This window comes from Trematomus bernacchii, unplaced genomic scaffold, assembly GCF_902827165.1.
Source record: "Trematomus bernacchii unplaced genomic scaffold, fTreBer1.1, whole genome shotgun sequence".
NCBI classification, from domain to species: Eukaryota; Metazoa; Chordata; class Actinopteri; order Perciformes; family Nototheniidae; genus Trematomus; species Trematomus bernacchii.
This window is the reverse complement of record NW_022987593.1, coordinates 19,668,004-19,681,479: the sequence shown is the minus strand read 5'-3', so window position 1 is coordinate 19,681,479 and position 13,476 is coordinate 19,668,004. Positions and strand designations below refer to the sequence as shown.

General features: G+C 40.6%; 2 protein-coding genes across 2 annotated transcripts in view; both read right to left on the bottom strand.

Moving 5' to 3' along the window:
• The window catches only part of LOC117482071 (B-cell receptor CD22-like), a 1,109,798-nt gene that overhangs the window by 859,557 nt on the left and 236,765 nt on the right, over nt 1–13,476 (bottom strand). The window lies entirely within an intron of this gene.
• cacna1ab (calcium channel, voltage-dependent, P/Q type, alpha 1A subunit, b) overlaps nt 1–13,476 on the bottom strand; it is a 192,730-nt gene that overhangs the window by 32,374 nt on the left and 146,880 nt on the right. The window contains 10 exon segments of the mRNA XM_034130114.1: nt 158–274; nt 7,456–7,539; nt 9,980–10,090; nt 12,254–12,286; nt 12,289–12,321; nt 12,324–12,422; nt 12,518–12,532; nt 12,534–12,607; nt 12,610–12,640; nt 12,643–12,711. Coding sequence (XP_033986005.1) covers nt 158–274; nt 7,456–7,539; nt 9,980–10,090; nt 12,254–12,286; nt 12,289–12,321; nt 12,324–12,422; nt 12,518–12,532; nt 12,534–12,607; nt 12,610–12,640; nt 12,643–12,711 — 666 coding nt within the window.

Genomic DNA, 13,476 nt, shown 5'->3' with positions numbered 1-13,476 from the left:
ATTTGCATATCTCAAGAACTGTTCATCCACTAAACTTTATATTTGGTGGGTGTCTTGCTGAGGACCAAAGACAGTTCAGTGTTGAGTGAGAAGAGAATTAGACGAGGCGATCTTGGCGCTAAGTTGTAGCTGTTTTAGTCGGGCACAGCACTGATACCTTAAAGGACTGGACGAAGGTCCACAGCAGGATGCGGATGGTCTCTCCTTGTCGCAGCAGCTTGATGAGCCGAGCCGCCCTGAACAGCCTCAGGAAGCTCAAGTTGATGAAGTTATTCTACAGCACAGTGGGAAACACAGTCAGCTTCACAGAACTAACTCAACATGCAAAACCTCCCTCTACCAAACACAAAAACCAAAACCAACAGCGGAGGAAAGAGAGGTTAAAGAGAGGGGGGGGGAATCAAACCCAACAAAACATAACTGCAAACTTAATGATTCATAGTAGATGCAAGTATACATGGGAGAAAGACAGAGAGAAGGTTTAAAAGTCAAAGACAAGAAGGAAAATAGAGGAAATAAGGAAAAATCATAATTCAAAGAGTCTAAAGTTCATCATCCATCTGGTACAGCAGAACGCTTTGTTTAAGAACCAAATGCACTGATCTTTGGGGGGCAGGCAGGCCTCACAGGATGGAGCACATTGCACTGTGCCTGTCAACCACACACACACACACACACACACACCAACACACACACACACACACACAACACACACACACACACACACACAACACACACACACACACACACACACACACACACACACACACACACACACCACACACACACACCACACACAACACACACACACACACACACACACCTAAAGAGCGTGGCTTAAGGTTGTCTGTGACACCCAACTCTTTTTAATAGTTTGGGTTTGCTTTTCAAAATCAGATGAAGTGTGATGTCTTTTCTACAGAGAGCAGCAGCATTGTGGAATAGAGTTCTAGAAATTTGGTGCATTTTCACACTTGGGTTTTTTCCCCCTGAGTTTAGTTTGTTCCGGAAAGTCAGCGCAGAAAAATCTGTTTCTCTTTGATGCTATTTATCGTAGCCCACACCCAATGTTATTGTCCATTTCCAATAATATATGACACATTACGTCATCCCCTATGGATGAAAAATATGTGTGTAGATATGTGTGGTTACATTTGTAGGAAAGACAATTTTAAGCAAAATGGTTCAAACAAATTCTCAAATATTTCGTAATTATTTCTTTGTGTCTTGTTCAAAGTTGCTGCTGGATTGTGACCCAGGCACAACTGCTTTTATATGGTTTGACTAAAGAACCAGCTTGAAAATGATGAAGCATATCATTTTTTTGTCATGTGAACATAGTGTTGTTAAGGATACTAGTCCCAGCCTCTCTCAAGGGTTTAAGGTGACTCTTGTGTGTGATAACAGTCCTGCAGTAATTACTTGTTCAGCTAGACAACTGAAGACACAAAATACAGTCTTGGTAAACAGTGGTATTTAGGACCCACCGAGACACAGGTGTCACATGACATTTAAATGTTCTGGAAAGTTCCTTATACAGCTTTAGCCTTGTTTTTATCTCATGAAGTCCATAAGTGACACACCCTGAACAGTTTGGTGGGTCATGGGCCAGGTCATGTGACTTTGTGTTCCCATGACAACATGTCCAAGATGTCCATGTGCGATGCTAACACATGTGACCGAACGAGCTACATTTCAAAAGCTTTTTTGTTTGTTGCTAAAGGGAAAATTCAAGCCATTTAAGAATTAAAAAGCTTACATAACATGTCCTTTATTACATTTAATCTGTTGTGGAAACATTTCTTGATCAAATTGATATGAAACAAATGAGACAAACATCGCTGTGACACTGCTGTTGCATCGGGACTTCAACCCTAAACTTTCACAGTAAACCCAAAGTGACATATGCACAATTAGAAATATGATTATGATCTGCTCAGTTAATTTAGCTGATTCAATTATATTTAGTTAATATATTCTTTATTCTTCAATTCAAAGAATGTTCAACTAATTTAAACCAAGAAATCCTCCTCATTAATTAAGTTATAAATAAGAGTCAGTTTTCCATTAAAGCCCAAAGTGACATATATGTCACTTTTCAGATATTTGACACTAGGGGGGGTTACTTGTCAGAAATGTGTTCTATGTGGTCTATTTATTCTAAATTATGTTCCCTATAATTTTCCCACACGTAGAAATGGGTCTGGGTTCTTATGGGTTAAACCATGTGTGAAAATGACCGTAGAGACCAGGGAGACTGTCTCAATATGGATTTGAGATTTCTGTTACGATGACACAGACAGACTAATGTACAACAGCCAAACGTCCTGAAGGGGCCTTGGCATCTTGTGGTTGACAGGCAAGGCTGGAAGAGGAGCATGAGGAGGAAGAGGAGGGGGAGGAAGGAGGGGTTAGCGAGCAGCCTCAATGCAGGCATACTTTCGGCATGGCAGCAAACTTATAAAGAAAGAGCTGGCCTACATGCAGACCAGAAGGGGCACAAACTAAGCTCTGATTCACACATTCACTTATTTATTTGCACTAAGAGTGTGAGATTATATTTGTATTATTCTATGGTCATTTCTTCCAAGTAAAGCAGGGCAATATATAAGTATTCTATTGATATTGTGATGATTTTGGATATGCTTATAATGTTGTCTTTTAACACATCCTGTCCAGAAATGCATGTCAATTTCTGATCCTGACATGCATACAGCCTTTAAAATATAAGCTTCAGTTATCAGAGGAAACAAACTTAGTTCAGTTATCTAACAAAGGTTCTCTGTAACGTTGAGAAAATACTGTGGTTTTCGTTAAAATAGCAAAAAAGTGGGAGCTTCGTCACTAACTTACTAATTAACTTATACATTAATTTCATGGAATATACACAATTTATACTAAATTATGTTGGTATAGCTACAAACTGTAAATACGAACAGCTTAAGTATTCTCTTGGTTTTTAAAAGTTATGTTATTCTCTTATGTTCTAGCAGTTATATACTTTTTTATTATTTCACTCAGCCATTACATCCTTATAATCATGATATTTTATTACCAATCTATTGTAAATATTTTTCTAAAAAGCACTCAAAGTCAACCCTAAAACATTGCCGATAACAAAGCTTTTGGTATAAAAATATTGCGATATTTGATTTGAGCTTTATTGCCCAGCCCTAGCTACATATTCAAAACCTGTGTTTTCTAAAATGTTCTAGAGAATTTAATAAAGTACATTTGAGTACCTGTAAAATAGTTTTTCGCTCACAATGTTCTTTCGCTCTTTGTTACCAAGCACAAAGAGTGTAAAGGTCATCATCCAGGAAGCACATGCACTGGGTCAAGGTTAGGACTGGTCATGGGGGAGGAATGGGTTAGGGGGGGGTGTACGCATGACCAATGAGGATGCAGCAGAAAGCTTTGAGAGATAAATTACAAACCAACCAGATTCTACATTTGCCAAGATGTAGAAAGATGAATGGGAAGGGTGGTTATTATATATATATATATATATTTTTGGTAAGTTGAAGTACATTGTGAGTGGGTGAGAGACATTTTTGTGGGGGTGGTGGGGGGGAGGTGGGGTTGGTCGTGTGTTTTTTTTGGACAGGGGCATGGGGCGAAAGGCACACCATCACCATCACCATCATTATCATCATCATCATCACAGCACCACCACCACATGTCATGGCGCAGCACGGATGGAGAACACGATGAAGGATTTCATAGTGCATTTTGATTGGATGGATTTTATCAGAGGAGGAGGGAGTGGGAGGGGCGAAGGGCGCCAACAAAGTAGAGAGGTTTAAAGAAAGCATGTAAAGAGATAGAAGAGGAAGACGGAATCATTATGGGTGTCATTAAAAAGGCAGTGAAACACAACTTCAAGTTAACAACAACAACAACAGTTAGCGAGTGATTTTATATGTTCAGCCCCTCTTTGATGCCAGCTCAAGCAGCAACGTCCGGATCTGAAAAGTGAAGCCGATGCGAAGTGTCTAAAAAGTATAAAAATGGCCAGCAGGGGGCGACTCCACTGGCTGCAAAATAAGTCCGATTGTATAGAAGTCTAGGATAAAATGTCCCTACATCTCACTTGATTTATTACCTCAGTAAAACATTTTCTAAGAAGTCTACGGTTTCAATCTTTAGTTCAAAGTCTCTTTCGATACACATTAGGCACTTTCACACCGCAGTACTTTTCCCACAAAGGTTCATCAGAACTTAGTTAATGAGAACTCTTTAGTTCTCATGAACTAAGTACAGATCGCATTCACACCGGAATGAGGGAGGATTAGGCAAATGAAGCCGCTGACGTCACTTCTTCTTCTGCTTTGGGTTTACTGGCAGGCCGCAAACAACTTCACGGCGTATACTGCCACCCAAAGTCCTGGAGTCCCCCGGAGTTGGGGACTGGCTTCAGTAGAAGCTGCTGGGTCGTGTCTTCCGAGTAATTCGCCAGAAGCGCAGACACCTCCTCATCACTCCACTGCTCCCATGTTTTATTTTGTGTTGCCATAAGTTAGTCTCTCTCTGTTGGTGCGCTGGGCTAATGCTAATGCTAATAATGCTAATGCGTGCAAATAAAATGGCGGCTTCACAAAACTTTTCTGAGTTTTACGGGGGCGTGGTTTGCAATTCGCCCAGCCAATCAGAAATTGTTAGTGTGGCCGACACACCCACGAACCATCTCCTCCCCAGGAAAGTACTACCTCTCTAGCAGGGACTATCTGGGGGTGAAAAGGTTCGCGCAAACTAGGGACAAGTTCCAGATCCTTTTTGGTGTGAAACCAAATCTCCCCCCCCCCTATCGGCTTAGTTCGGGGGAAAAGTACTCCGGTGTGAAAGCGCTAATTGTGCTAGCTTTCATCCAAAACTATACAATGCCGTTTTATTCGCGTAGCCTAGCATTGGATAGTAACAACCTTTTCCCAAACAGGTCTATAAAGGCATTCTTACAAATTGTATTTTATTTCAAGTTTATATTAAGCAAGTCTTCAAGCCTTTGTGACATTCCCTCCTCTACCACTGACAAATTCAATATCATCATTTGGCGTCCTGATTTCTTTCTGTGTTCTAGTTATTTGATTTGTTGGCTTTTTAGCAACTGTCAGTCAGTGGAGCAAACATCAAAGGGACTAGTTTGATTCAGCTTTGGATACAAATAAGTCCTTAGTGCTGAAACAAGATAGAGAAATCAACCTGAACTAGCAGCTGTTTCTTTCAGAGCCCTGTCAACACTATGCAACCAAACAACCTGTCAATACTGACACTTGCTCGTAGCTGACATGCTAACAACAGAAGTGCTAACACAGCTGGTTTGCTGCTGCAGGCTGACAGAGAATCAATCAGATGTCCGGAACGATCAGTTCACTGTTGAAAACACCGCTGATGTCAATTAATGTCTGTTCAGATGTTTCTTTAGCACATCCAGAATATTCCGAGGGTGTCTTTAACCAACTGAAAACAGCTGTTATGCAGTAATTACAACACCTACTCCTAATTAAGTAAGTGCAAATGAGAAGAAGAAGAAGTAGGTATTAGTGATGGGAATTACGGCTCTTTGAAGGGGGATCTTATGGCTCCGTTCCTTTCCGAGAGCCGTTCAAAAAGAGCCGTTTTTTTTTAAGTGGCGGTGGAGATTATTTGTTGACCCTGCTTTAAATGATATTTTGCCTTTACAAATGTTGCACTCCTCTTTATCATTGCCTAGGTTTTTGTTGAAGTGCATCCAAATGCTGCTAAGTTTGCGCGTTTGGCTCATTTGTTCACCCGAAAAACACGTCGTCTACCTGTACCACTGAAGAACGGCTCCCACCAAGTACGACTCGGTTCCCTTCGTTCGTACCAAAGAGCCGTTCAAAAGAATCGGATAGTTCGTGAACGTAACATCACTAGTAGGTAAGCCAGAGCAGTTTGTGAAATGATAACTGAAACCCAGATGCAAAATTAAATTACTCTTTGGTGTAAAAGTATGCAGAAACTGGACAACAGAGAGGGGCTGAAATTGCTAATGAATTACACAAATATTGAGTCCTATAGCTATACTCATATTAAACTTCTGTGGATAGAAAAACACATTGACATACAAACAACAAAATCACACTTGAGGTGAAATAAACAATTGTTAAGTCATAAAACACATACAAAATACAATCTGTGAATGATACAAATATATAAGCTTGAACATCAGACTCCACATGTATGTTGCTCTTACAGTAATGACATGTTAAGTGATTGGAATATGCACAATATGGACTTATATGGATCATTTGGAGTTGATGGACACACCAATCCGAACTGAGCAATTCAGTGATGGTTTTTCTCCAAAAAGCAACACATGAAGAATTTAGGGTGAAACATTTAGCATATCATTGGCATTGTTGGCACCACTGAATACAGAACATTATCATTAATAAGTGTGGATGCTCACATTGTTATATTTATAGGTAGTGTTGTTGTGTTAAAAGTTTGTTTGGCCTTTAATATTACATAAACAATACCACTGCAGGGTTTGAATGGTAATTATATCGCTACCACAGTCGGTGGTGATAAAACTTCAAGAGGAAACAGCTAGCATGGCTCCGTAAAAAAGGGTGAAAACAATTGATCTACCAACTTAAACTTAGTTAAAGGAAGAAGAAAACAAATCTGTTTTAGCAGCTTATTTTATATATATATCTAGATTATTATTATTTATTTTTTTAAATGCTATTTTATTTCTATTTCAGTAACTATTTTGGACTGTTTATTTTCTAGTGTCCTTAATTCTCTTATACGGTATATTGTCTTGTTTTATGCTGGCTGCAACGCAAACAGTTCCCAATTGGGATCAATAAAGTACCTACCCATCTATCTATTTACCTATCTATCGACCTATCGATCTATCCATCCATCTAATCTATCTATCTATCTATTATCTACCTATCTATCTATCTATCTATCTATTATCTATCTATTTCTATTCTATCTATCTAATCTATCTATCTCATCTATCTCTATCTACCATCTATCATCTATCTATCTATCTATCTATCTATCTATCTATCTATCTATCTAATTTGATGATGTTAGGGGTAGTAAGACAGATTTATTGCGTGATTCTTTATTCTTATGTGCATTATCTTTATAATATTCCACAATTTTCAACATATTTTGCTTGTGAAATAATGCTAAGGTCTGTCTCTAAAATGTAAATGTTAAAAACAACTGATAAATAAATACATAGCAGCATTTGAAGGGTATCAAGACAATAGTGGGCCTCTTTATGACTCCAATATTGAATTAATAACATCAGGTGACACATCTTAATGAATTAAATGTATGTATAATCAGAACAGAAAACGTAAACTAAAATAAAATCTATCAAAACTAGACATTGACAACAAGGCGGATTTTAAGCTATTGTTCAGCTGCAAGCATCAACTGAATTACGTCCAAACACTCCACATCACTTACCCCTAGCTCTGTCACTAAAATGTCCGTAACGCTTCCAAGGACCGACACAAAATCAAAAATGTTCCAGGCGTCTCTGAAGAAATTCTGTTGGGAAAGAGAAGAAAGACTTAAAGGGGACCTATCATGCAAAATGCACTTTTGTACGTCTTTTATACATGAATATGTGTCCCCGGTGTTCCAGGGAACTCACCAAGTGTCAGAAAACACAACCCTCTCTATTTTCCCTCCATACCCAAATCTCTAAAAAGGGGCTGCAACGGATCTGATAAAAACTGATCCAGATTTGAACACTGTCCTGACGTCAGGACGGTGGCGCTACGGCTATTGGGCCAACTCTCCACCAATCAGGGGAATGTGGGGTTGGGCCACGGCCGGCCATTGCCGCTCGAAAGCGCTGGAGACGCTGTAGTACATATGCCAGGCCTGTAAGTGGCGCTGTAGTCTGCCACAAAAGCAGTGAAGAAGACTTGCCGCCCATAGTTACCATGGTTACCCTTCAGTTTATTCTCCGCTGTGGCTTTTTTTCTCCCTCCCCGAGGCAAGCGTTTGCTCCCGCTGCTTTAATTCAATGCAATCCCTCCCCGTCGAGGCAAGCACTGTAATTCTCTCCGGTTAGTCCACCAGCAGATGACAAACACCCACCTCTCCGCCTCTTCCAAGGAACGAGGGGACCGTGCGGCAGAGTTTCAGTTTCAGTTTCTTTCGCTGGTCAAGATGTCCGTTAAAGTTTAAATCTTCCGGACAAAATTAGAAAAGTGCCGGTCAACTCTATATAATAAAACACGGAGGATGGAGATCTCTTTTTCTCCCCCTCTTCTGACAGCCCAGCAGCTGATCAGAGCACGTCTCCCCTCTCCTGCAGGGGGGCGTGGTCAGCAGAATCAGACCCGTAGACAGCAAACAGCACATAGAGCGAAATGAGGCATGGCTAAAATGCATGATCTGTTTGGTATTTTGAAAACAGAAACGTATAAATATACCTTATATAGGTATGGCCCTACAATATATCATTTAAATATAGCATGATAGGTCCACTTTAACTTTATACATATTTGCACATTAATTCAAGTAGTTACATTTCATTATGACTTTTGTGCAGTGACCGATTGAAACAACACACAAGTATAGGTCATAAAGCAGATCAAATATGTTTTTATTCTTATTCTACAATAGATTCTGTAATGTATTTGAACCAACTTTGTTCATACTGTCCAAAAAGGAGCAATCGAGTTGTGACGAGGTCTCAGAGTCAAAAACAATGCATGTTAAATATTCATTTTGTTAATATTAATAATGAATGAACTGTGAACAAGTGCGCACTTTTTGAAATAAATTCTATTAAGTGGCTTTTTTCTTTTCTTGCATGTGACCTCTTGTTATTATATGTTGTTTTAGTTTACTATCACATGCACACCTTGCCAATTTGAGAAAGTAGTTTGAACTACTTTCTCTTAGAAGTTTTACTTAACCAAACTAAATGTCGCCCTAGGGAAGCCTTGCGGTTGTTAAACTTATTCCAGTGTGAAGTAATTGGTAGAGAGGGGGGGGGGGGGGCGTTAAGGGACACACCCCCGACCAATGGTGGTGTTTTTTTACCGTGGATACAGACTGGAAGGAGGCCTATAGCGTGACTGCTTTGCGACACAATGTGCTCTAGATCTGTCTACTAAAATAACCCCGCTTTATAAATGAATAATAGGATGAAACACTGAAGCATATACACTGGGTCAACCTAGATAAGGAATATATATGTATGTGTGTGTGTGTGTGTGTGTGTGTGTGTGTACTAGCATTACTATACTTGTGGGGACCTAAATCTGTTTACACAGTCACGTGTGGGGACTCGCCTCCCTTATGGGGACATAATGGAGGTCCCCATAAGGGGAATAATTAATTTTAGGGTGAAGAATAGGTTAGGGTTAGGGTAAGGGTAAGGTTAAGGGTAAGGGTTAGGCATGTGTTGGTTATGGTTAAGGTTAGGATAAGTCTCCAGGAAATGCATGTAGGTCAATGTAATGTCCCCTGAAGTGATGTATACATGGTATGTGTGTGTGTGTGTGTTATCCCAGGTGTGTGTGTGTGTTTCATTCACTGTCCCTCAGGTTGTGGCATGTGTATATATATTGGGCGAGAGATGTGCCTTGTCTCCTTCTCCTAGGAGTATTTTAATCTTGAGAGGTCATTAACCTCTTTGAAATCTGGGATTACAGAGTTCAACTTGTTACAGTAAATGTTACTTATTCATTGAATGTTTCACACTTTAGGAGGAAGTGCATCTCTGTCTCAGTCTCACCTGTCGTACAGTGACCCACATATTCTGTTTTCTTTTGTTTGTGTGTGTGTGTGTGTGTGTGTGTTTGTACTCTCAACCCGTCTTATGTACAACTTTAACTACAATAACTAATGAAAAGATGCTTCAGAGTTCACCAAAATACAATTATGAAACCTGAAAATTAGATAATAGGGCGTGTGTGTGTTTGTGAGTGCTTCATGTTTGTGGATCGTATTTCTTTCCCAGCCTTACCAGAGGGCCAAAAGCGATGACCTTGAGGACTGATTCCAAGAAGAAGAAGCTGGTAAACACCATGTTGAGGTACTTCAGGACCTCATCGAACGTGTCTGATGCACCGTCGAACTACAGACACGAAAAAAGATGGAGTAAGAATGAGAGAAGTTCAAGTAAATGCAAAAGTAGGAAATTGCAACCACATGAATAAGTTTTTATTTTATTCCACAAACTAAGCTAAACATCACATACACATCTGATAAATGATGGCCTTCGAGACTTGAAAATGATCTATTTATACTCCTAGTAGTAACATAACTATATTAGCATTCATTAGAAGTGAATGTAAGTTCAATATTCTCTGTTTTGGTTCTCCCTCCGTCTATTGAGGCAAATATCTGTGTCTTTAGCAGTTAAACGCTTCACTATGTTTCCACAGCTTGTCAATATCTGTGTTTGTCTGCTGTACAGTAATGGCAGGTAGTTTATATTGGGTTCATAAGAAAGTGTGAGCTTTAAAAGGGGATGATAAGAGTAATTCTAGGGTAAAGTTACGAGTAATAAAAGCACAACAATGAGCGAGATGTCGCAAGAATGCTCAATAGAGCTGAGGGGCAACATTGGGGGTTTTCACTACGAGTATCACCGACAACTTAAAGGAGAGGTGTCATCATACTTGCCAACCTTGAGACCTCAGAAATCGGGAGCATTTCCAAAACCACCGCGGGGGGGGGGGGGGGTCGCCGGAGCTGTATTAGATTAACATAACATGCTTATTGTAGTTGTAAGTGCACTGCCTTGCGGCCCTGCAGCACCATATGTGTGGGCTGGACCTGTATTTTACAGGAAAGGAGTGAGCAGAGGAGTTAGAATTGTCGATTCTTGTTCTGTTTGCTGTGACTATCTTCCTCACCCTCTCAGACTTTCAGTTGCGCCGCTACGCTACCATGGAAACCAAACAATGGTGTAGCTGTATTAAAGTCTGAGTGGAAAACAGTCCTGAGTACATCTGATTTTGTCAGAAATCGGGAGAAATGCGGGAGAAATATGACCCCGGGAGGAGGAAACCGGGAGGAGGGCAATGAAATCGGGAGTCTCCCGCGAAAATCGGGAGGGTTGGCAAGTATGGGTGTCATGGCCATTTCCACTGATCATAATTCCATTGTTGAGGTTATACTAAAATAGATTTATATTGTGCATTTCTCCAAACTCACATTGGTTTCCTCAAACAGCATCTCTGTAAACTACGTGTATTCACTGAATTTCACCTCTCTGCCTTTAACGGCTCATTGTAGCTCCAAAAGCTCCAGCCCCCCCACCCTCCCTGGGAGCACAGTGTGCTCTGATTGGTCGGGACGTTGTGAATCGCGCTGAGCTCCATGGAGGGTTTGTTTTCCTTGTTTAGGATACATAGCGAAACACAGCCAAAACTCATCTGAGCACACACAAACTCACATCCGAAGTAAAAACAATAAGTGGTGGCTTGAATATTGAGTAAGAAAAGGTTGATAAACGCTGCTTGTGGTGAGAATGGGTCTGCAGAGAGAATGGGTCTGCGGAGAGAATGGGTCTGCAGAGAGAATGGGTCTGCAGAGAGGAAATGGGTCTGCAGAGAGAATGGGTCTGCAGAGAGAATGGGTCTGCAGAGAGAATGGGTCTGCAGAGAGAATGGGTCTGCAGAGGAGAATGGGTCTGCAGAGAGAATGGGTCTGCAGAGAGAATGTCGCCGCGATCCAACCTGTCTGTTATCAGCCTGCAGCCAGGGAGGAGAAATCAGCAGAGCTGCCTGTGTGTGAGGAAGTCCGTGGATTGGTCAATTTGGACCAATCAGCGGGGGCTTTAACGTAACGGCTCCGCGGACGTAACGTAACGGCTCCACGGATTGGTCCCGGAAGAATCAAATGGACAATGACGTATCTCCAACGAGGCGTTTTGGGGGAGGTATTTTCTGTGTTAGAGTTTTACTCGCTATAGGGTGTACTTTGAGGGTTTTGACTCTGCACAGCGTCTTTACATGCATAAAAACCTTCATAAACACACAAGGGGGACGGGTAATAACCGGAAAAGCATGACACCTCTCCTTTAATGCAAAGTTTATATATCCATTAGTGAAATAAAGGGTTAGGGTTTTAGGAATGAGTTTATTTCTTAGAGACCAAACGGAGACTTTGGAACTGATTGAATACAATTGTTGTTGAATGCTTGTCCTGTGGTAACACCTACTCTGGTATATCTTTGTGTTAAATGTACAATATAAAACATTTGCAAATACACTGAGAGACAGACTTGTACCTTCATCATGAGGACGATGGTGTTTGAGTGCAATCCAGAGCCATGATGCTGTACTCAAAGGGCGGAGGACAACCACAAACTGCCACATGCGATACTGACAACTAAGTTTATTTTTCGGCATATGGCGAGTTAGAGGTCTGGCGTTGATGGCGAAATCTATACAGGCTCTCTGAGGGAGGAAACGGTAAGACAGAAGAGTTACTTTTGTTTTGCAACCTTTTAAAGAGCTTTAAAAGACGAATTCATTCAGAGATATCTCCTCACCTCATTTTTTTCTAAAACTATAATCCTCCATCATTTTATCCCCCTGTTCCTGGAAGGTGATGATGATGAGAGCTACAAAGATGTTTACGAGAAGAAGGGGAAGACAACGAAGTACACCACGTCTAAAAGATGGACATCTCCATCCTATAACCCGGGCTAGGGCCCTGATTCTCATAGGTGGAGTCCACCGAGTGCTTTTAACACCCTGCGAGAGAAACACAAGACAATTCTAAGAGTTAGTTATGGGTTTGGGGAAGCTTGTGGTAACAACAGATTCAATCTATGCATTAGTACTTGTATGTATTATGTCTAGACTAACATATGTACTTCTTATCTGACGTTTGCATAACATGACAATCCAATCAAATTGGCTTAACATCATGTGTTCACAAATGTTAAGTACATATTGGTTTAATTTATATATGAAATAGTTAACTACTCAACGTTTAGGAATTCCAAAATAAGGATAAATAGTTACAGTAAATGTTTTTTGTTTATCCACGAGATAAGTAACCTTAAAGGTGGGGTAGGTCATTTTGGAGAAACCAGCTCGAGTGCGTAGAATTTGAAAATACACAGCCGGAGAAAATCTGCCACTTCCTTATAGAGCCCCTCCTCCAACACACACGAACGCGCACATGACCAATGAGGGCACGAGATAAGTTTGTGCACAGATGGAAGGCTGACAGGCAGGTAGGCCATCCAGTTATTTTAGCCGGGCCGGCTAAAATGATTAGTCGTGCTTTTTACAGTTATGGCTTCCACTGATGATATTTTTGTATGGATTTTTTGTCAAAGCACTTCAGATATTTATTGCTATCGGGATGTTAAGAGCATTCCATGGAATATAACACAAAGTGTATCTCGAGCCGGTTTCTCAAACTTACCTACCCCACCTTTAATCATGACTTTAAAAAAACAGCATTAATGTATTCCTCTATTTGTTTTAAACCCTCTTA